At 35.1% G+C, this 25,627-nt stretch overlaps 1 protein-coding gene across 37 annotated transcripts in view; it reads right to left on the reverse strand.

Moving 5' to 3' along the window:
• STAU2 (staufen double-stranded RNA binding protein 2) overlaps positions 1–25,627 on the reverse strand; it is a 313,412-nt gene that overhangs the window by 212,289 nt on the left and 75,496 nt on the right. Inside the window, exon 1 of one of the 37 annotated variants that reach the window (XM_057307915.1) lies at positions 4,651–7,497. The exons of the other annotated variants lie outside the window; for them this stretch is intronic. Coding sequence (XP_057163898.1) covers positions 4,651–4,781 — 131 coding nt within the window. The 5' untranslated portion in view covers positions 4,782–7,497. Of the gene's footprint in view, positions 1–4,650; positions 7,498–25,627 lie in introns of those variants that run through there. 37 annotated transcript variants of the gene reach the window in all.

Below are 25,627 nucleotides of genomic sequence, written 5' to 3' on the forward strand. Positions count from 1 at the left end.
AAATTTTCACATGGAAGTTAGAAAAGATGATATAGCTCTTTATATACTAATATGTAATAATCTTTAAGGCAGATTTCAAATTTTTGAAAAAGAGATTGAGGATATTGTCACAGAATGATACTTTCTTAAAGTAAATATATACCCTATAGCCAGAGAAAATCCTGAAAGGATACACATGAAACTAACAAGGGCAGAATGGGTACTAGAATGCAGGGGTGGCACAATATTTGTATTAATATTCAAATTTTTAAAATAGTGTACTATATAGAATACAAAAAAGGAATAAAATAAAATACACATAAATATTAAACAGTAAAAGTTCTGAGAAGTTCTACAGTAAGAAAATGCTTAGGGGCACCTGGATGGCTCAGATGGTTAAGTGTCTGACTCTTGATTTCAGCTTAGGTCACGACCTCAGGGTGGTGAGATCCAGCCCTGCATCCAGCTCTGAGCTCAGCGGGGAGTCTGCTTAAGATTTTCTCCCTCTGCCCCTCCCCCTGCTCTCTTGCTCTCTCTCTTTCTCTCAAATAAATAAATCTTAAAAAAAAAAAGAGAGAAAGAAAATGTTTAAACTTTCCTTGATTCAGCATTTCCCAAACTCTATGACTAGAAGAAACGGACTCCCCTCCTTTTTTCAAATAACAGCCATTCTATCCCAAGAGAGACTAGTATTGCAGGTACTGATTTTTTTAAATCACTTTTTGATTAATTAAGCCAACTAAATACAGTAAGAATATTACTTGATTCATTTGAAATATCGTTTTTAAAAAAGACAAGAGTAACTGCAAAAATAACTACAATTTCACTGGCAGTTTAACACAGTTACATCCACTAAAATTCTAGACTTAATATTTTCCAAAACATTCTTAAATGTTGTCACTATCCCATGGTTTATTTATTTTAACAACTCTTCATTGGGTACCTCTGACATTCCTGGGCAAACTGAACGAAATTAACCACTTTCAAGAACACAAAAACTATCTGCTGAACATACAAATGATTTCCAGAAGAAAATGCCACAATATATTTTTTTAATTCCTAAAAATCGGTATGAATTATAACTGTTATTCTGGTGCAAAAGCAAAAAAAAAAAAAAAAGTAGAATTTCAAACATTTTTTTACATAAAGTTCAAATGATATTATTTAGAATGTATCCATCTTGGTGTTACAGTTTAATACAGAAAATCCTTTCTATGCGATGATATATAAATTTTACTAGTTCCTTCAGGTTTTGGATTCCTTTAAGTTTTAAATCCTCTTACCAATCTAATACTATATTTTACTCAATTTATTTTTGTACCTACACAAACAAAGGAGTAAGACCACAACTTGTGAATACTCAGAAATTCTGTAACCATGGGGATTGTGTATGTTTCTATGCTCTTTGAAGGGAGGACGTGATCCTGGTTTCCTTTGTAATAATAAGGAAAATTTATTATGAAAAGCTAGGAGGGGCGCCTGGGTGGCTCAGTCGGTTAAGTGTCCGACTCTTGGTTTCAGCTCAGGTTGTAATCTCAGGGTCCTGAGATCAAGCCCCATCTCGGTCTCTGCGCTCAGAACAGAGTCTGCTTAAGATTCTCTCTCCATCTCCCTCTGCGCCTACCCCCCAGCCTCTCTCTAATAAACAAATCTTAAAAAATAAAATAAAAAAGACCTGGGAAAGGAAAGAGATGCTACAATGGAAAATATGGATGTCTAGCTACATACAGCAATTTTTCTTCATAAGAGAAGTGTTAATAGTGAGGGGTTAATGAGCTATACCTGGTACCTATTCTCTACAACCCTCTCAGATGACCCAGGATGAAAACAAATTTCTGTACTATAAATGGAACTAAATATATTGAAAAGGACATGTTTAAGCACCTTAGAGGTACCTACATATTTCAAGCTGCTTTCTTAACTTCATGTTTTAGGTAACTTTGAACAAGACAGCTGTAATTCCATTATTCTTGCTCTGGTTTGATATTACTTTTACTTCTACTAAAACATAAAATTTACAAAAAGAAAAAAATTCATCTGCCAAACTATTCCTATAATTGTAAACAAAACTGAAATCAATTCTCTTAAGAAACAAGAAGAGAGCTACCAAACAGAATACATAATAGAATCTTAAAATTAAGAATATTTACTCTAGCTGAGTTAGGAAAAAACAATCAATTACTGATTCACTGGGTCAACTAAATCCAGTAAGAATACTATTCTGCTGCTTATGTGGTCATTTGAAATAATTATTAAAAAGAAAAACAACTTAGGTCTATCAAAGTCAACTTCAAATATAACAGTTCCCCCCACACAAATCAAGTATATGGGGAAAATACACAATTATTCCAAATTTCTGATTATTCTACAATGAAATGCTTCTCAAATCCATGTGCTTTACACTGTTTACTGATCAATAGGAAAAAGGAAGGAAGTTAACTGAAATTAAAATAAAACATGTATCTTTTACCAGAAAAAAGAGAAGAGAACCAGCAGGAACAAATAAATGGAAATTATTAGAATATACTTATTTAGAGAATTAGACATACATAAAACACAGTTCCCTATATTTCATATATTTAAACTTATAAAATAACTCCATAAACTCTATTACCCATTAATCTAGACCAAAGTCAGCAAACTTTTTCTAAAAGAGCCAGATAGTAAATATTTCAGGCTTTGCAGGCCATACGGTTTCTGTCACACCTACTCAACACTGCTGTTACAGTGTGAAAGGAGCCACAGACAGTACATAAATGAAGGAGTATGGCTGTGCTCCAGTAAAACTTTATTTATGGTTACTGAAATCTGAATTTTGTATAACTTTCACACATCACAAAATATTATTCTGTTGGTTTTTTTTCAATGATTTTTAGAAGTACGACCTTAGGTTGTGGACCATACAAAAACAGGCAGCAGACTGGATTTGGCCCAGGGGCTGTAGTTTGCCAACCCTGATCTAGAAGTACAGGAAGAGTGGTTACTACTTATACTTTCTAAATGATCTTTTTCATAATAGAATATAAATATTTTTATATTTATTTATATTTATATTATTGCATTTTTACTATACCATTATTTTTATAATATACTAAGTTCTAAAACAGCATTACCTGCCAAAATAACTGAACCAAAGCTAAGAAAGTCAAAATGAAGTATTCTTAATGTTTCAAAGCTACAAAAAAGAGGTTATAAAGAGACAGAAAAGTGTTATTTCATTACGCATTCATGGATCACAAATTTCACAGAGAATTAATTAAACTCATTTTGTATAAGATTTGCCCACTGAGCTATATAGAGTTATTATAGTCATACCAAACCATGAATTTCATTCACCCCACATACAAAATAGTATTAAAATGTGGCCATAAGAATTCTGGCATTTTCATAGTTCATGCTGTTCTATATGTTACACTAAAACGTCTTAGAAAAATCACAGGACACATAGTCAAGGAAACTGTATTATGGTAACTTACTTTTAGCTAGTTGTTAATATCTTGAGCAAATCATGAAGCCAGCATTTCCTAAAGTCTGTTCTGTATCCACAGATGATTCACTAACATAACAGGATCCATGGTCAAACAAGTATGGGAAATGATATACATTATATACATTTCTAGAAGATTTATAATGTACCTAAGCAGATCATGGGTTCTGAGAAGTCCTACAATAAATAAATTCTTTGATTTAATTTAGTACTCTCAAAGCTTACTCAATTACTTTTTTTGAGCAATACTTATTAACATCCTAAAAAATTAAAATTCCTTAAAACACACTTGGGAAAATTTTGTCATCAGTAGAGGTAAGGTAAATACCCCTTTAGGTTCTAAATTTTAAAACTGTGAGACTATTTCTAAGGAGTAATTCTGTGGAAGCTGTTCAAACATTAAATTCAGTTTTACAAATCTAAACCATCAGGACCAAAGGTACTGTTTACGCTCTCACAATACTTTCAGAGTACTTCTCTTTGGACTGAAATCATATTTCTAACCTTCTAGACTCAACTCCTTAAGTGGGAAACAGAATCATGCTCTATCATCCTTATTTCTTCAACCTAGCAGAGTGCCTGGATCATTAAATGTTTTCTTTTTTCTTTTCTTTGTCCTTTTTGTTTTTATTCTACTGCAATAGGCTCCTACTTGACCTACCCATAACCACTCTTACCCTCTCTATGCATATGTGGTTACGTTTCTTCCTCCTTAAAAACCTGCATCTCCTACTGCTCTTAAGATGAAGACTAGATTTCTTAAGATAGCCCTGGAGGATCTAACCCTTACCTACCCTCTCCAATTTAATCTCATATTGCTCCTCTGTTTTACACACTTCAACTACACAAAGCTAATACAGACAATACTAAGGGGTAGAAAGGAAAATGCCAGGCAAGAAACCAGGAATGTTAGGGTGGGGTGAGGTGGGATGCAATTTTAACTAGAGTGGCATGAAAGGGGCATACCAAAAAGGTCACATTAGACTTTGACAAATGAGAGGGAATAAAAAATAAATGTACCTTTATAATGTAAGTATGGATGACTCATTTAGAAAATGTGGCCGAGGAGGCTGGAGTAGAGTTGGCATAGTGAGAGCAGTAGATGAAGATGAAGAGGTAATGAGAGGCCTGGTAGAGCAGTGCCTTGTAGGGCACTTGTATATGCAGTCAGCTCCCACATTTACCTCTCTAATTTAGATCTCTCCTCTGAGGTCCAGTCTTCTCTATCAAACACATCCTCGACAGCTCCTTTGGATGTCTTAGTGGCACGATTATGCTGGAGTCCTAATTCCCACTTCAAATCTATTTCCTCCATTCTTCCACATCTCGGTAAGTGGCAGTAACCTCTACCTGTGGTTACTGATTTCAGACACCTGAAAGCTCCTCCATTAAATTGAGAATAGACATAAAATTCTAATGAAACATTCTCCGCACTAAGTAGCTATATCCTTTGATCAGTGTAGTAAACTTGGTGAAGAGCCTAAACCCATATACGTAGTACTCCAATGAATATTGCCTCTCATGTATTAATTACACACATAAAAGAAGGAAATCACTCACATCTGACTCCCATGTCAGGGAATTAACGTTCCTATGGGGGCAGAGGATGGGTGATGTGGAACATTTAATCTGGGTGTCCTCTGAAACGCCAAACATCCATTGAAGACAAAATGGTACATGTGCCTAGGGTTTAGCCCTAACAGTAGCTTCAGGCTAGGAGGCAGCAGTCAGAGAGGAAGAGGTCCCTATGGCCTCTGACAGTGTAAGTCTAAAAGTGGGAGGTCCATTGAACCCTATCAAGCAGGATCAGTGTCCCAAATGGCTTTATTCTCATACTCCCTAAAAAGAAATGGGAACTACAGACACTAAACTGCTGTTGTGTTTGAAAAGTTCTGAAACCTCTCTAACTTCCCCATGTTTGTTATTTGTGCTACTGCCTGTTATTTCATGGTGACTAGCAATAACTCCACAACGAAAATAACAATAGATCATTGTGTATTACTACAGTGCAATAATACCTTGCAAACATATTAAGCAAATGTATATCCAGTTACAGGAAAATTCTTGTGATACCTTTTTAAGTGGAAGGGGAATATGGGACTTCCATAAGCACATAAAAATGTTAGTAGTAGTACTTTGGGAGATGAGACTGTAGAGGATTCTTTAAACCAAAGGTTTATATGCACTTGTCCTAGAAAGCAGTAACAAAGTGAGGAGCTAAGGAGGCAAAATGCAAAATCGGACACGAATTTTGCAATGGGCATTTTACTAAACTTTCTGTCATTTTTTTGTCAGCAAAACCAGATTCTGACATTTATTTTCTTTTCCACTTTTGGTAGTCCTATTATTCAAAAATCTTTTGTGAAAATAATTTCCACCAATAAAATACAAATACAAATCTCACTCTTTTTAAAAAAAATTTTTTTAATTTCACTCTTTACTGAAAAATAAATTAACTATAAACGATGCTTTACTCTTAAAGTCTAAGCAAAATTTATACATAGCAAAGGAAGTAAGGATGGTCATCCTAGGACAAAACAGAGTAGACATAATTCTCCCCATTCCTAATGCTAAGTACAGCTAAATTTCAGATCATTATATATACAATAAACATAATAAATTTTGCAAGTTGGAAGAAGACTAGCTAGAGAACCTGAGACCAAAGGAACAATACATTACAATGAGTTCCCCGGGATTCCTTTTTGACCTATTACATCCCAAACTGGGTGCTAGAGAAGCCGGCAGCCTGAAAGCATCAATGTGTACAGACAAAAACAACAAAAACCAAAAAACACACAGCAAGCTCATTTTCTCTAGCAAAAGAACCAGGAAAAGGGCAACTGTCCAGGACAAAGTGTCTAGACAATAACTGTCTTACTCCAGCAATACACCACAAAAAAAGGGGCAACCCCATCTGATCTCTGTCACCAAAGGCTAAGTAAGGAACCTAGACTCCCATCCTCCCCCAGCTGTAATGAAAAGTTCCTTTTCCCTGCTGGAATGGTGTCAAAGGCCAAGTGAAGTAACAAGGTGTCAATGAGGCAAAGTGCAGAACCTGAATTTCCATCCAGACCTAGCATAAACATGATAGATTCCTCATCTCTGGCTGGTGCAGCATCAGAAGAAGGCTACTAACAATAAGATCCACAGTCCCATAACAAAATACCCACAATATCCAGATTCTGTCAGTATCATCCATCATACCAAGAACCAGGAAAAGCTCAACTTAAATGAGGAAAGACCATCACCAGATACCAAATCAAGATGATAAGATGAAATCACCTGACAAGTATTTTAGGGCAGCCATCATAAAAATACTTCAATAAACAACTACAAACACACTTGAAACAAATGAAAAAGTAGAAAGTCTCAGCAAAGAAACAGAAAGTCTAGTTCCAGAAAAAAACAACCAGATAATATAAACAACCAAATGGAAATTTTAGAACTAAAAAAACACAATAACCAAAATGAAATATTCATTAGACGGGCTCAACAGCAGAATATAGATGACAGTGATAAGACTCAAGGAATGTGAGGTGTTCACAGCTGCTTCCGTGCCACCTCTAGTTCACAGAACTCCAGTCAAAGGAGAAGGGGAGTAAGTAAGGAGGTCTCTGTACCATGGCTCCTACAAAACGGACTGCCCACAAATCCACTGGTGGTGAAGCACCGAGGAAGCAACTGGCTACGAAAGCCGCTGTTAAGAGTGCAACCTCTACTGGACTGTGAAGAAACCTCATCGTTACAGGCCTGGTACTGTGGCCCTCAGTGAAATTAGACGTTATCAGAAGTCCACTGGGGGTACCTGGATGGCTCAGTCAGTTAAGTGACTGACTCTTGATTTTGGCTCGGGTCATGATCTCAGGGTCGTGAGATCAAGCCCTATGTCGGGCTCGGTGCTGAGCACTAAGTCTGCTTGAGATTCTCTCTCCCTATCCCTTTTCCCCTCCCCCCTCCCCCGGTCATGCACATGCACGCTCTCTCTTTCTCAAGTAAATAAATAAATAAAATCTTTAAAAAAAAAAAAAAAAGTCCACTGAACTTCTGATCCACAAAATTCTTTTCCAGTATCTGGTGTGAGAAATTGCTCAGGACTTCAAAACAGATTTGTGCTTCCACAGTGCAGCTATTGGTGCGTTGCAGGAGACAAACAGGCCTATCTGGTGGGCATCTCTGAAGACACTAACTTGTGTGCTATCCATGCCAAACGTGTAACAATTATGCCAAAAGACATCCAAGCTAGGCTCTGCATATGTGGAGAATGTGCTTAAGAATCTATGATGGAAAACATTTCATTCTTTAAAAAAAAAAAAAAAAATCTCCTCTTACTGTTATTGGTAGTTCTGAATGTTAGACATTTTTCCCCACAGAATCAAAAGGTACCTAAGTATATGACTGCAAGTGGAAAAATAGGGGACGAAATCAGGTACTGGCAGTTTTTCCATTTTCATTTGCATGTGAATTTTAATATAAATACAAGGACATAAAGCACTAATGAAAGTCAAAATGTCTCACTGAACACATTTCAGCAGTTCAACTTTATAACAATTATAAATAAACCTGCTAAATTTTTCTGGACCCCCCCCCCAAAAAAAGGAATCAATGAATGTGAAAATAGAACAATATGAATTCCCCAATACGAATGATAGAAAATATGCAGGGGAAAAAAATGAACAAAATCTCAGAGAAATACAGGGCTATCACAAAAGATCTAACATTTGTGTAACTGCTATCTCAGAAAAAGAGAAAAAGCTTGTAAGGTTGAAAATCATCCCCCTAAAATAATGGCTGAAAATAATTCATGTTTATCAAAAGGTATATAAATTTACAGATTCCATGAATCTTAGAAAATCCCAAAGAGTAAAAAACCCAAAGAAATCCATACCAAGACAAATTCCTGAAACCTAAAGTCAAAAGATCTTGAAAGCCACAATGGAGAAATAATACCTTACCATATTTTACCAATAAAGGAAAAATAATGGATATCACATCAGAAACCATGAAGGCCAGAAGAGAAGTGATATAACATTTATTATGTGCTAGGAAAAAAAAAATCAATACAAAATTCTATACCAAATAAACTTATCCTTCAGGAATGAAGGAAAAATCAAGGCATCTTCAGAGAAAGGAAAACTAAAAGAATGTATTGCAAGTGCACCTACCCTAAAACAACAGAAACAGAAAGTTCTTAAAATGAGGGGCGCCTGGGTGGCACAGCGGTTAAGCGTCTGCCTTCGGCTCAGGGCGTGATCCCAGCGTTCTGGGTTCGAGCCCCACGTCAGGCTCCTCTGCTATGAGCCTGCTTCTTCCTCTCCCAATCCCCCTGCTTGTGTTCCCTCTCTCGCTGGCTGTCTCTATCTCTGTTAAATAAATAAATAAAATCTTTAAAAAAAAAAAAAAAAAAGTTCTTAAAATGAAAAAAAAAAGACTCTTGGAACATCTGAAAGGAAAACAGAATGAGGAAAAATTATGGGTAAACAGAGGAAATTTTCTTTCTCTTCTTGTAGTTTCTACATTATATTTGATATCTAAAGAAAAAATCATAATATTGGCTGATATGGTTTTCAAAGTACATAGAGAAAATATGTCATTACAAATGAGAGGATAAAGGGACTTAAAGGAAGCTTAAAGTAATTTTAACTTATACTGGTAAAATGTCAACACCAATAGACTAATAAATTATGTATGTATAACATAATACCTAGAGCACTAAAAAACTCTATACATATTTTATTAAAGAGATACACCCTGAAATACCAAGATAAAATGGAATTCTAAAAAAATACAATTAACTCAAGTAAAGCAGGAAAAAGAAGACAGAGAAAGGAAAAACAGAAATAAGTGAAATGAAATTAAATAAAAAATAAAATAGAATGGTAGACTGAGGCCTTAACATACCCATAATCACATTAAATATAAATGGTCAAAATATTCCAACTAGAAGACAGAGATTGGCAAAGTGATTTTGAAAACATGACCTGAATATATGCTGTCTAAAAGAAACTCACATAAAAAACAAGATTACAAGTAGAGAGTAAAAGGACTGGAAAAATGTATCATATACACATTAATCAAAATAAAGCAGTATTGGTTATTTTAGTACCAGACAGAGCAGATGTCAGAGCAAAGAAAATTACCAGAAACAAAACAAAAAGGAACATAAACATTACGGATTAAAAGGTCAATCCACCAAGACAACATATCAATCCTAAGTGTTTCCACCAAACACGGCTGCAAATTGTGTAAAGCAAAACTGATAGAATTGAAAGAGAAATAGGCAAATCCACAATTGTATTTGGAGACTTCAATTAGCTTCTCACCACAACTCACAGAACAACCAGATAGAAAATCAGCAAAAAAACCCAGACAAGCTCAACATTATTTACTAACAGAATGTAATCAATATTTATAGAACACACTACCAACAATGGCAGAATACATATTCCTTTCAAGTACTCATGGAACATATACCAAAACAGACCATATCCTGAGCCATAAAACAAACCACAACAAATTTAACAGAAGTAAAAGGACAGAGTGTGTTCTCTGACCATAATGCAAACAGACTAAACATGAACAACAGAAAATTAAGAGGAAAAATCTCCAAACACTTGGAAGCTAGACAATACACTTCTAAAATAATGCACAGGTTAAAAAAGAAGTATCAAGGGAAATATTTTTAAAATACACTGAACTGAATGCAAATTAAATATAACATATCAAAATTTGTAAGCTAAGCTAAAGCAGTGATTATTTATGTTCATATAAAAACTACATGAACATTTGCATATAGTTTTTATATGAACATAAACTTTAATTTCTCTGGAACAGATGCTCAGGAGTATGATAACTGGGTCACGTGGTAAATGTATGTTTAGTTTTATAGGAAACTTCCAAACTATTGTCCAGAGTGGCTGAGCCATTTTGCATCACAACCAGAAATGTATGAGAGATTGTTTCTCCTCATTCTTACCAGCATGTGTTGTCATTATTTCACCATTCTGGTAAGTAAGTAGTAACACATCATCATGGTCTTAATTTATATTTCCCTAATGGCTAGAGATGTTGAACATCTTTTCATTATTTTTTTGCCATCCATATGCCTTCTTTGGTGAAATGTCTCTTAATGTCCTTTCCCTATTTTCTATTGAATTGTTTGTCCTTTTACTATTGAGCATACTTACTGCTTATACTTCACACAATAATGTTAAAAAATATTTAGGAGGAACGAACCTCTATCTCTGTTGACTTTCAATACTCAACTATCAGGAAAAACCAAAGAAAAATATCCTGCAGTCCTCCCTCTTTTTTTCTTTTTTCTTTTCTTTTAAAGATTTTATTTACTTATTTGAGAGAGCAAGAGAGAGAGAGCACGAGCAGGGTGAGGGGCAGAGGGAGAAGCAGACTGCTGGGCAGGGAGCCCAATTCGAGGCTCGATCCTGGAACTCTGGGATCATGACCTGACACTTAACCAACGGAACCACCCAGGCGCCCTTCTTTCCTTTCCTTTTCTTTCTTTCTCCCTTCCTTCCTCCCTTCTTCCTCCCTTCCTCCCTTCATTCCTTTCCTTCCTTTAAAACAGGGAACAGAGATTGTTACATCTAAAACTTAAAAAGCTACAAAAAAAAAGTCTGCTTTTTGGTTCCCAAGAAGAGAATCTGGAGACAAAAGGAAATTAAAACAAACAGGAAAAAAAAGTACATACAGATTCTAGATGGGAAAAGAGAAGCAATACCAAATAAAAAAGTCAAGTCAATAAAGGAACACCTTTGTAGAGGGGAGATGAAAAAAATGATCAAAATTGGCAATTTCATAAGAATACACATGCAAATCTTCTCATTTTGGAAAGTAAGTTTCTCTCTCTCTCTCTCTCCTTTTAAGAAACAGAAAGAGAAAACTAAGGTCAAACAAAAGAAAGGGGAAAATCATACACAAATGAACCCTTTCTTTAAAGTATAAAAAAGTACTTTTATGAAATTTATTAAAGCAATTGTTATTTCTGTTCATTCCCAAAGTATTTCATGCGATTATGTATCTTTATAAATTCACCAAACTGTATTCAACTAACTGACAACTTCATTCTACCGGAAATGCAGAAGAAACTTAAAATGTATGAAGGGAAAAATAAATCTTGAAGTCAAAAAAATCCATGAACCAAATAAACCTCAGTACTTCACACTTAACAGGATTACCTTAGAGCCTAATTCAAGCCTTGTTACTCTTTGCTCCCAATGCTAACTGCCATACCAATTTACAAGACAACAGCAGTTTAAGAGCATTAAAGAGGTTAAAGAGGGGAAGCACTGCTACACGAGAGTACATTGACATGCAACAAGAAATAAGATGACAATCTGACTGCCAACGATGAATTAGAAAGTAACAAAAGCAGACTTGGGTACTCAAGAGACAGATGTCTAGGAGTACCTGACATAAGAACACATCATGTATTCATCTTGCAAGACTTAACATTTGTCATTTATAAGTCTAACACTGAGTCAACACGAGTCTTTATGCTCGTAACTGTGGCATTTTTAATATAAGAATGTGTGCCATAACTTTTAGAAAAATTTAAATTACCGAAATAAGAAAAGTCTTAATTTCCAAGAACAGGTAAACCCTCAGCAATTTGGAAAATCTAGCTGTCCGGAACAACTGATTCCCTGAGGACTGTGGTTAACTATAATTTTTACCTTCTACTTCAAGTCTTTCCAAAGTTCTAGGACTACTTAAACCAGCATATCATAAAATAATCATTGATGTTAACAGAGGGTAACGTGTTTTTGGGTTGCTATTGCAATGGCTGGGCATTAGAATTACCTGGGGAACTTTTTAAAACACTGGTGTTCAAATTCCCCAACCAGAAATTCTGATTTAATTAGTCTAGATAGAGTCTGGCATCAGACTTGCTAAACCTTTTCAGGAGAGCCTGATGTTCAGACAGGGTTGGAACCACCAAGATACACAGTTTTCTTCATGACATCTTCAAGAATCTTTAAAGAATCCTTAAGAGGGATAAAGTGTCCAACATTTCCCAAATTTGTCTTCACATCCTTTTTTCATGGAGCATCTTATAATACTGACTTAGGTAATTCTTCAGATGAAAATCAAGGTAAATATAAGTTTAGAATGAAAGATTTTAGTTTTAACTAAAAATCTTCATAGTTTATTTAAAAGATGCTTACATTAATCCTGTGACTCAAAAGCATTTATATATTTGTGAAAGCTAATTCCAAACATAAATTCATGCTGCCCTCTAATGGTTCAAGATAAGTATTTTTACCTGTACTATACCAGAAATACTGATGATGAATACAATTTTATTAATTATAAATGGAAGAATTATATTAAACAACATCGATGGAAAATAAGATTTCACTTCTGGGTGTGATGGAGTTCAAAAAATTAACTATGACCATTATAGTTTTGTTCAAGACTTTTAAATTATCAAGCCATTTTCATCATATTACCACATTTGCCGATCCACGTGAAAATCAAGATAAAAATATACACCACCTAAGTGCATTCCACAATAGCCATCTCTAATTCAGCTTCTCTTCAAATAAGGCTACAGCAATGGTCTTCAAACTCAATGCTCATACCCCATAAAGGAATTCTGAAAACTACATATATTCTTGCATATTTTTATTACACCTAAAATTTCATTAGCATCTATAATTTTTCAGTAGCTTAAATACTTAAAAAAATATAGTTTCTGGTTTACTATAAATATTGGCAATTTAAAATTAAAGTGCTATGTCACTCCTCTAAATGTACCCTAACAAGTTGATATCTACCCTCAAAAACACAAAAATTCCCTTCAGTGTATAAAGAATTTTACATATCATTTTTTTTCTTCTTGAACTTGCATCTTATTCCACTTTCTCCATGGAATTTTATACCGTTAACTTTTACACCTGGAAGTCTTTTATTGCTCATTCTATCATAATCCTATGCATCAAAAATATGGATATTAATTAAAAATTTTAGACGTTTGTATTTCCTGTCACCATAAGCACATACAAGTTTTTTAAAAATCTGGAATGAGTCATTACTGCAATTGTTATTAGTAGATAATAAATGGAACAACATAAATATTTTACACTTCAATGAATAATTTGTAAACAGTAAAATTTTAGTGGGTATGCTTCTCAGTGAGAAGGATAGGAAAGAATACTTCTCAATTTTATTCTGATTTCACAGTTTCCTAGTTATCACTAATCACTGAGAAATATTATTCACATGAAGAGGTAAATCACCCCTGACTTTTGTTATAGCAAAAAATATTTTGTGTCACACTTAATATTGTGATCCACCATCAGAAATTGCTTTTAATGACATGGCAACTGATAACTTGACTAGATCCTCTTGCAATTTGTTGAAAGCAAAAAACTAGAAACTACTGACTTGCAGTAGGATGTGTTACACGTTTATCACAAGTATTCAGCTTCTCAATTTCAAGGAAGTCCAAAAAGGCATTCCTAAGACATATCATATGACTATTAATTATATCAATTATCCTTTCACCTAGCAGCAGCATCTTTAATTTGATATACTCAGAAAGGGTAAAAATATTAAAATACTGTTAATTTCAATATCTTTCTGCTGATACAATATTTGTTTTATAAAATGCTTTTATCTTATCATGTACTTCATATATATTTTCACCAAAATCTGGGATAGCAGACTTAACTCATTTAATTTATGGTTAACATCCAAGAGTACATACGATCAACCAATCCAAATTAGACTCAAAAAAAAGTCTGACTTTGTTTCTCAAGTAAAATATGTACTGGGCTTAAAAGAATAAGATTTTTAAATTAGTCTCACAAAGCACCACCCAAATATATGCTATATGCAATAGCATACCGAAAACAGAGAAAGACCAAAAATAAAAGGACAGACAAAAGTATACTAGGCTAATGGAAATTTTAAAAACATAGAGATTGTAATCCTGGTATCAAAGGAGAATTCCATCTAAAATGCATTAATGTGAGGTGCCTTGGTGGCTCAGGCAGTTAAGCTCCTGCCTTCAGCTCAGACCATGATCCCAGGGTCTTAGGATCAAGCCCCACGGCAGGCGCCCTGCTCAGGGGGGAGTCTGTTTCTCCTTCTCCCTCTGCTCCTCCCCGCCCTGCTCTTGCTCTCTCTCTCTCACTCTCTCTCTCTCACTCTCTCTCTCTCTCAAATAAAATCTTTAAAAGAAATAAAATGCATTACTGTAAAGGACATTTTCTAATGCTAGAATCTGCAGTGTCCAGTAATATGTAACACTTATGTATATCTATGTGCCAAATAACACAGCAAATACTTTTATAAAGCAAAAACTACAGGAGATGCAAGGAGATATAGATAGAAGCTAATACTAAGCTAAATACTAAGACATTTTAATATACCAATCTTGGTACAAGTCAGATCAAGTAGACAAAAAAAAAAAAAAAGTAAAGACCTAAACAACAAAAATCTTATGGAAGATCATATATACATCAAACTTCATATCCTTTATACTTCTCAAGTGCATATGCAATATTCTCACTGATTCCACATTAAGTCTCAAAGGAAGCATGAGTAAGTGCCATCAAGTAGAAATATTACAAAAAACAAAAAACTTCACAAAAAACAGTCTTGGATCACAAAGTGATAAACTAGGAATAACAAAATTGTAAAATGAAAAAAAAAAACCCTTTTACCTGAAAATGAAAGCTTTATTTGTTATTATTATTTTAAGATTTTATTTATTTATTTATTGGACAGAGAGAGACACAGTGAGAGAGGGAATACCAGCAGGGGGAGTGGGAGGGGGAGAAGCAGGCTTCCCGCTGAGCAGGGAGCCTAACGCAAGGCTCGACCTGCTCAGGACCGTGGGATCATGACCTGAGCCGAAGGCAGACACTTAACAACTGAGCCACCCAGGCACCCCAAATGAAAGTTTTATTGAACAACTTCTACAGTAACAGGAAAATACAAACTGAAATTACAGAATTAATAACAAAAATGATACTGACAATACTATATAACTGGATCTATAGGACACAAGTAAAGCAATCATCAGAGGAAAGTTCACGGCCTTTAATAATTATATCAATAAAAATGAAAGCATTAGAATCAGTGAATTAAATTCAACTCAAGAAGCTTTTCTCAAATTATTATTACTAACTTGGTATTAGATTCTATTTGCTCATGCGTTGTTTTTCTTACATTTTTTATACTCGGTATTAAATTTCAATTTCCTTTTCTGTACTGTCTTTACTAGGTTTAGGTAACAATGTTAGACTTGTTTTATAAAGAGAATTTACAAATTCCCCTTCCTTTTTCTTTCCCCCCACTTGACTCCTTTGCTTTAAATTTATATAAACTAATATTTGGATATTCCCCTTTGTCTCTATCTCTGTCTAGTCTACTCTATAGAACAGTAAGACTACCTGGTCTTTGATAATTTGGTAGATAGGCTACCTCTGTGAAACTCTATGGGCCTGGTCCTTTTGTGTGGGTTTATTAACTTTCTCTATTTTTTCAACGAATATTGATGCATTTAAGCTTTCTATTTCTAAGGGGCCAATTTTGGTAAACAGTATTTCTCCGGGACATTATCTATATCATCTAGGCTTTCAAATATATTTGTATAAAAGTCTGTAGTCTCTTGTAATTTGTTAAAAATTTTCTCTGTTCTAATTTCCTTTGTCATTTCTATTTTAATCTTCATTATTTCTTTTTCTGTACTTTCATTTCTTTATTTTTTGAACTAGCTTTTATGATGTTGAACTAACCTAGGCAAGAACAATGTCTTTTCATTTGCTGAAGTGTACTTTTTTGTCTTTCAAGAGTACTCCAAAATTTTCCTCAAGTATTTCTGCACATATCCTCATAAGTTCATCCCTCAGTATTTTATCTTCTTGTTATTACAAATTGAGTTCTCTCTACCATTATATACTCTACCTAATACTTCTTTGTATATTTGAAGGCTATTGACTCTAGATGTTAATTTTACATTATGCTACCTTACTGAATTATTTTACTGTTTGAAATATTTTTATAAACTTATGTCTCTAAATTATTCTCTTTTCTCTAACTGCATTAGCTCATCTGTCTAGGACAATGCTGAACAGTTTTGGAGATGGTGTGCCTCATAACTGATCTTGGTGTTAAAGAAGTTAAATAATCTTCTAATGTATTTTCTTTTTTGTTTTTTAAGATTTTATTTCTTTATTTGTCAGAGAGAGAGAGAGCACAAAGCAGGGGGAGCAGCAGGCAGAGGGAGAAGCAGGCTCCCCACTGAGCAAGAAGCCCAAGGTAGAGCTCAATCCCAGGACCCTGGGATCATGACCTGAGCCGAAGGCAGATGCTTATCCGACTAAGCCACTCAGGTGTCCCAATAACTTTCTAATGTACTTTTGAGGTGTCTGCTGTAATCACCATTATGGCATTTATCATTGTTATAATCACCTATCCTCTCCTACTAGGCTGTGAGCTCAAGAGGAAGGGCAGTGTCCTACCTATCTTCACGTTCACCAGCATCTCATTTCTCAAGAACTACTGATTGGCACCAACATATTGAATGAATCAACCTAGGAATAAATACATTCCTAGTTTCAGTGAGAGAGAGAAAAAAGAAGAAAAAAGTGTCCCCAGACAAAAATTGGGAACTGAGAGGTGGTGTTAAAATTGGATGGACCACTTCACACTCATTAGGATGACCACTGTCAAAAAATCAGAAAACAGTAAGTCTGGCAACCATGTGGAGAGATTAGAACCCTTGTACAAAACCAAATTTGGACAATGTGGATTTTATTTTTAAACTAGAAATTTCCCTACAAGATATAGGAATTTTTTTGTTCTAGCATGCCATCTCCACCCTTCCCAACTTCAGATGACACTAAACATTCGATTCAATACCACTGCTACAAATAAGGCACATCCTACCCATTATGCCCTCGGGTAGCTAAGTCAGTGCCTCTGTCACTTTTTCCATCTTCAGATGCCCACCGGACACTTCTGCATCTCATTTTACCTAGTGCTGTCTTTAAGCCTTCTTCTAAAGCATGTCTAGCACTTAAGGCACTGGCCTTTCCTTGGACTGACTCACCTTGCTCCTATTAATAAACAATTTGAAAGTAAAGCTGTGAAGGGAGACAGTGTCTCTCTCCATTATCTCTGATGTATCTGAAATCTTCGTTTCTTTTCTACTCCAGCTGCTGTTAGAGTTGCAAGATGCTCAATGCTATTGATCAGATGGCATTTAGGGGAAAATGTTCCTTGGAAACCGAATTTAGAACTATTTACAAGGTGTACTGTTCACTATAATTAAAAAGAGCTTTTATGGGCTATCCTGGGAACTCTGCCACAATTTACCACAATCTTTCTATGAGAAATACATTCTAAGTTTCCAGTAACCAACATAAAAACAAACTTTGGAACATGGCCTATTCTGATGCTCACCCAAAATCTTGCCCAGAATTTATTAGACACAATATTCCATTTCCAAGAAATCCTATTATTGCAGTAACTTCTATAAACATGTAACATAAACTCTCATTATTTAATAGTCACAGCACTTGCATTAAAAACCATACTTAAATTTCTTTCTAAATCCAATTAACATTAAAAACTTCACAAACCTTTTGCCAAAAATCAATAGTTGAAAAAAAAAAACATACAAAAAGTGACTGAATATTAAGGAAAAACACCTGGTGGATAATGTTTTCCAGTTCAAGATAAAGAGGAAAAGAAAGAATTTTTCAAATTTCTCAGAGCCAAGACTAGAAACCTGTTTAAATTCTTTTTGCACAATTCTAAAAATAGGAAGCCCACTCATCTATACGTCACATGCCACATTAACAAGGTCTTCACAACTTGAACTGTCATTTTGTCCAGATATTTTTTAACACAAGTAAGTAAGCATTGCTAAAGGAAGATGTGCTGAACTACACAAAAGAAACCTTGGTGATACAGCACTGCTTCAAACACAAGGGCAACTAAATATTGTACTTGGTTTTCAGAGGATGAACAGCAGATCAATAAAATTAGTCTCAAATAAAAAAATAGAGGATGTTGCTTCCCATAACCTAGAACAAAAATTGTTGGAATTTTAAAAACAAGTATGTAGCTAGAAAGGTCACTTCTTGCAAAAAATTATGAATATAGCATTTATCACATTTAAATTCTGGGTGCATTTTCCTAATGAACTGTGATAAACTTGAGGGAGAAGAGGACTTACAGTAATAATCCTTTTGGTACTACTTTCTTTATATTCACCTTTACAGAGAATATTTTTAAACTTTCAGCATAAAGAACTCAAAAAGGATTCTCAAGAGCATTACAAAAATAAGTGGCCAAATAAGACAATCAACCCAGAGTTATAAAAAGTCATTTTTTAATTTAAGGATTGGCTTTACTTACTTCTGCTTTTGTTTTAGGGGGGTATGAAAAATGTTAAACTTGTGTGACATGTAAAAAGTTTTTTTATTTATTAGACTTACCAGATAATTTAAACCATCTCTAATACAAAATTAAAGGGTGAGCCGGGTGAGCCCTGGGCTTGCCTGACTGCCTGTAGTAAGAGCAGAACAAAGCATGTCTGGAGTTCTCAATTTGTATCATGGGAAATTTGTTACAAGTTGTTAGTCCTTGAATACTAACTCAGTGGCAAGAAAACACAGACTAGGCATTCCTTGAGAATGAAAGTGAAAAAGTTGAAAGACCAAAATGGATGGCTATCAAGCTATGACAAGGCAGAAGAGGTATGTGTACAAATTAATTTTATTAATTAATTTTTTGAGGCTTGTGTTTAAATCTCAAATTAATAACTGCTGATGTGCACAGGAGTTTTCCAAGGGAGAAATGACTTTCTGGGCTACAATGGCAGTATCATTTCAGGAATAACTAAATTCCAATAAGAGGCCAAAAATATGTGTATTTATATTATAGAATCAGTCATTCCTTCTGTAAAGTGAATACTCAGAAATAGTAACAGAATCGGGCCTGATTTTTTTTTTAATTGGGCAGAAGTAAATTTTTAAAAACCTCTCAAAGCAACAATGTCCTAGGACAAATACTCTGACGTTTAGATTCTTTTTAAGGAATTACAAACACGATGGTAAAGTAAGGTAACAGGCCATGTGCAGGCATAGAATTCTCATATTCGATCCTGAAAACAACACTGTGAGGAAGCATAACTTATTCTCCCCAACTTACAGATGAGTTAACTGAGAATAGGAAGGTTGAGTAATCTGCTCAAATCCACACAGCAACCATTTCAACTTCAGAACCTTTACTTACAACTAGACTATATTACCTACAATAAAGACTAACTCTTAAATAACATTTGTTGAACAGAGGCAAAAGTTAAGGAGTTTACAGACTTATCATTTTATCCTCAGTCTATGAGGTAAATATCATTTTAGCTCCTAGTAAAACATTTACAATGGCTTCAGAGAATACTTAAGAGGCAAAAATCTGATGCTTTCTTCAACACATTTTTAGCTTCAATGAAAATTCAGTATTACAAAATGTATTTTTAAAAAATACATCAACTTTAAAAAAATACCTCAGCTTGGGGTGCCTGGGTGGCTCAGTTGGTTAAACACCGACTCTTGGGTTTTGGCTCAGGTCATGATCTTATAGGTCATGAGATTGAGCCCCAGAAGCTCTGCACTCAGTGGGGAGTCTGCTTAAAGATTCTCTTCCTCTACCCCTCCCGCCACTCATACACTGTCTCTCAGTCTCACTCTCTCTCTCTCTAAAATAGGTAAATAAGGGGTGCCTGGGTGGCACAGCGGTTAAAGCGTCTGCCTTCGGCTCAGGGCGTGATCCCGGCGTTCCGGGTTCGAGCCCCACGTCAGGCTCCTCCTCTATGAGCCTGCTTCTTCCTCTCCCACTCCCCCTGCTTGTGTTCCCTCTCTCGCTGGCTGTCTCTATCTCTGTCGAATAAATAAATAAAAAATCTTTAAAAAAATAAAAATAAAATAAAATAGGTAAATAAATCTTTTAAAAAAAAAACTCAGCTTTATTGAGATTAAATTTGCATGTAATGAATGGGCCTATTTTATGCTCATAGTAAATGAGTTTTGACATAGGCTTGTGTAACTATCACTAAAATCAAGGTACAGAACACTTCTATCATCCCAAAAGTCCCCTTGTAGAAAAAAATCCCCACCTTCATATCTAGACAACCAATAAACTGCCTTCTGTCACCATGGGATTGTTTTGCCCGTTCTGAAATGTCACAAAAATAGAATTTTACAGGATATACATATGTATCCAGCTTCTTTTGTACAGCATAATGTTTTCCAGATTTGTCCATACTGTTGCTTGAATCAGATGTTTTACTACTGAGTAATATTCCACGGCATGGCTATATTATGATTCGTTTAACCATTTAGGTGGTGGACATGGGGGTGCCTGAGTGGCTCAGTTGGTTAAGTGTCTGCCTTGGGCTCAGGACATGATCCAGATTGAGTCCCGCATCGGGCTCCCTGATGGGCAGGGAGTCTTCTTCTCCCTCTCCCTCTGCTGCTCCCCCTCTTTGTGCGCTCGCTGTCTCCCCTCTCAAATAAATTTTAAAAATCTTTAAAAAAAAAAAAAAACAAACCATTTATGTGGTGGATATTACTAGTTTAGGACCATTATAAAGAAAGATGCTACAAACATTCATGTAAAAGTCCTTGAATGGCCTTATTTTTTCATTTCTCTTAGGTAAATACCAGGAGGGGAATTACTCGGTGGTATGGTAAAGCACGCATTTAATGTCATTAAAAAGGAACAAACCATGACAAAACGGTCATATAGCAACAATGCATGAGAGTTCCAACTGTCCTGCTATAATACTTGGTATTACCCATCTTTTTAAATTTTAACTATGGTTTTAAAAGTTGCACTTCCCTGATAATTAACGATTTCAACTATCTTTCAGATGCTTATCAGCCATTTTAACTTCTCCTTTAGTGAAGTATCCATTCAGTTACTTTGCTCACTTTTGTTTGTCTTAATTGAGTTTTAAGTGCTCGTTTATATATTTTGGATACAAATCCTTTGTCAACACATGTATTGCAAATGTTTTCTTCTAGTATATGTTCTGCTTTCTCATTTTTTAAAGTGACTTTCAAGTTTCAGAAGTTTTAAATTTTGATAAAGTTTAATTTCTCAATTTTTTCTTTTATGATTTATGCTTTTCATGTTCCCCTGTGTTTAGCTATCTCTAAAGCAGCAATATATTTTCTTCTGTAAATTATGATTCATGCTTTTTGAATTCTATAAAATCTTTGCCTATCTCCAAAGTAACAATGTATCTTCTTCTGAAAAGTTACAACTTTACACGTAGCTCTATGATCCATTTCTGATTAATTTTTGTCTGTGGTGTGAGGTAAGGGTTGAGGATAGTTTTTTTCCATCTGGATATCCAATTGTTCTACTATTCAATGGAAAGAGTATCTTTTGCCTATTAGCATTTTTGTTAATTTGGGGGGAAAAAAACAAAACACCAAATTGACTATACATGAGTGGGTCTATTTCCTGACTCTATATTCCAGGGATCTAGCAAACTTCTTCTGTAGAGAGACAGACAGCCAGTATTTTGGGCTTTGCAAGCCATACAATCTATCATACCTGCTCAGCTCTGCTGCTGTAGCATGACAGCAACTCTAGACAAAAATAAACAAATGATCATATCTGTGTTCCACTACAACTTGACTGATACTAAAATTTCATCTACATTTCATGCGCTATGAAATATCATTTTTAAAATTTGTTTCCTGACCATTTAAAAATATAAAAACCATTCACAGATTGCAGGCCAAAACAAAACTAGGCAGGCCAGATTTAGTCCAGGACCCAGGTTGCCAACCTCTTGTTCTACTTTGTTCCATTAATCCGTATATCATTCCCCAAGCCAGTATTTCACTGCCTTAATTACTGTAGCTTTATAACAAGTCTTAAAATCAGGTAGTATGAGCTCTCCAAATTTGTCTACCCTTTTCAAAACTCTTTGGCTACTGCAGGTCCTTTGACTCTCCACACAAATGTTAATATTATAAATTTTACACACACACACACAAAAACCCTGCTATGATTTCGATGGGGATTGCACTGCAGCTTCATGTTAACTTTGGAATAACTGACATTTTAACTAGTTTAAGTCTTCTTTATTTGAACAACATTTTTTTAGTTGGCAGTATACAGGTTGTAGACATATTGTTAGGTTGAATCCTGAGTATGACATGCTTTGTGCTATTTTAATGTTCCAGTTCTTCGTTATTATTAAATAGAAATACTGTTGATTTTTTGTACATTGACCTTGTATCCTGTGGCCTTACTCAATTCATTTACTTCAGTACCTTTTCATTTTTTGAGTTCTTAGCAATTTCTTTAAACATTTTATTTATTTATTTGAGAGACAGAGTGAGAGTGCGCACCAGAGTAGGTTGAAGGGCAGACTCCCTGCCGAGCAGGGAGCCCGACATGGGGCTCGATCCCAGGACCCTGCGATCATGACCTGACCTGAAGGCAGATGCTTAACTGACTGAGTCACCCAGGCGCAGAGTTCTTAGAATTTTCTAAAAAATCTTGGTGTTTGCATACAAAGACGGTTTTATTTCTTCTTTTCCAATATTTCCCCCATTTATTTCTTATTATGACATTCGCTAGAACTCAAGTACAATGCTAAATGGAAGTGGTAACATGTATATCATTGTCTTGTTCCTCATCTTACAAGTATTCAATCTTTTGACACAAAACATAACATCAGCTAGAGGTTGTTTAGAGAAATCCCTTATCACATTAAGAAAATTACTTTCCATTCCTAGTTTGAGGAGTCTGTATCCTGAATGAGTGCTGACTTTCATTAAATGCTTTTTCTGGGTCTATAAGGTGCTCATGTTTTTTCCTTTATTCTATTAATATGGCTAATGCTTTCCTAAGATGAACTCGTTTAATCATGATATACTATATTAACTTTTGCTGAGTTTAAATTGCTTATATTTTGTTAAGGACTTTTACATCTGTGATCATGAAGCATACCGATCTCAAGTTTTCTTTTCTTGTAAGGTCTCTGTCTAGTTTTGGTATCAGACAATGCTGGCCTCAAAAAATTAGTTGGGAAGTGTTCCTTTCTCCTGTTTTCTGAGGTACAGATACTATTTCTTCCTCAAATGTTTGATAGAATTTATTAGTGAAATCATTTGCGATTTGAGTTTTCTTTGTGAAAAAGTTTCTCATACAAATTTAACTTCTTTAAATTACTGAGGTTTTTTTGGTATTTGTTTTGTTTTTGTTTTTTGTCCTCAAGTCACTTTTGGTAATTTGTGCTTTCTTATAAATATGCCCAATTCATCTAAGTCAGGGGCAGCAAATTTTTCCTTCAAGGGCCAGGAAGTAAACATTTTAAGCTTGCAGGCCATATAGTCTGTCACAATTACTCAGCTGTTAAAGTTCAAAAGCAGATGTAGACAATACACAACTAAATGGACATGGCTATAGTCCAATAAAACTTTATTTACATAAGCAGGCAGTGAGCCTGCAAGTTACAGTTTGCCAACCAATGATCTAAGTTATCAACTTCATGAAATAATTCATAAAATTCCCGTATAGTTCTTTTAATGTTAGTATGATTCCCTTTTATTCCTGATATTGGTAATATATATCTTCACCTTCTCTCTTTTGTCAGGCCAGCTAGAAACTTACAGACTTTATTAATCCTTTCCCAGAAGCAGCTTTTGATTTCACTGATTTCATTGACTCTTTCTACTGTTGGTCCATTTTCAATTTCATTGGTTTCTGCCCCTGTGTTTGTTATTTCCTTTTCTGTATTTTGGATTTAATGTGCTCTTCTTTTTTCAGCTTCTTAGAGAGGAAGGATAAAGCATTAATTTTGGACCTTTTTCTTTTTTCACATAAGCATTTAGAGCTATACATTTCCTTTCAAGCACTGTTTTAGCTGCATCCACATCTCAGTGTTTCATTTTCATCTTCATTTAGTTCAAAATATTTTTCTAACATTCTTTGTGACTTCTCCTTTGATCCATGAGTTATTTAGAAATATGATGTTTAATTTCCAAATATTTGTGGGATTTCCAGATATTTTTATCATTTTTATTTCTAACTTAATCCCTTTGTGATCAGAGAACACAGTTTGTATTACTTCAATTCTCTTAAATTCACTGAGAACTGTCTTATAGCACAGCATATCATCCATCTTGGTGAGTGTCCTCTGTGTGCTTGACAAGAATGCATATTCTGCTGTTACTAGATAGGGAGTTCCAGAACTCTGGTTGACAATGTTACTGAACTCTGCAGCTGTCTTAGTCAGCTTGGCCTGCCATAACAAAATACCATGTTTAAGGTGGCTTAAAGAACAGGGGCGCCTGGGTGGCTCAGTCGTTAAGCGTCTGCCTTCAGCTCAGGACGTGATCCCGGCATTCTGGGATCGAGCCCCACATCAGGCTCCTCCGCTGGGAGCCTGCTTCTTCCTCTCCCACTCCCCCTGCTTGTGTTCCCTCTCTCGCTGGCTGTCTCTCTCTCTCTCAAATGGATAAATAAAATCTTTAAAAAAAAAAAAAAAGGTGGCTTAAAGAACAGAAATTTATTTTCTCACACTTCGGGAGGCTGGAAGTCTCAGATCAAGGTGCTAACATGGTCAGTTTCTGATGAGAGCTCTCTTCCTGGCTTGTGGAAAACCGACTTTTTAATGTCCTCACATGGCAAGTGCAGGGGATATGCAGAGTAGAGGGCTAGGTATCTGGTGTCTGTTCTTAAAACAGCACTAACCTCATCATGAGGGTTACACCCTTGTGACATATTGAAATCTAAATACCTCCCATAGGCTCTATATCCAAATACCATCACATTTCAAGTTAGGGCTTCAACATAAGAACTCGGGGAGTACACAACTCAGTCCACACCAGTGCCTTAGGTTTCTTATTTTTCTGTCTAGTTATTCTAAGGCCTGCCAGTAGGTACATGATGGTTATAACTGTTAGGTCTTCTTGATGATTTTACCCTTTCATCACTGGTAATTTTATTTTTGATAATACTTCTTGTTCTAAAATCGACTTTGTCTGATATAAATATAGTCATTCCAGCTTTGTTATGTGTTTGCATGAAATATCATTTTCCATCCTTTTAACCAATCTGTGTCTTTATACTGAAAGTAGATTTCTTTACATACCATATGAT

Source organism: Ursus arctos, unplaced genomic scaffold (assembly GCF_023065955.2).
Source record: "Ursus arctos isolate Adak ecotype North America unplaced genomic scaffold, UrsArc2.0 scaffold_6, whole genome shotgun sequence".
Taxonomy (NCBI): domain Eukaryota; kingdom Metazoa; phylum Chordata; class Mammalia; order Carnivora; family Ursidae; genus Ursus; species Ursus arctos.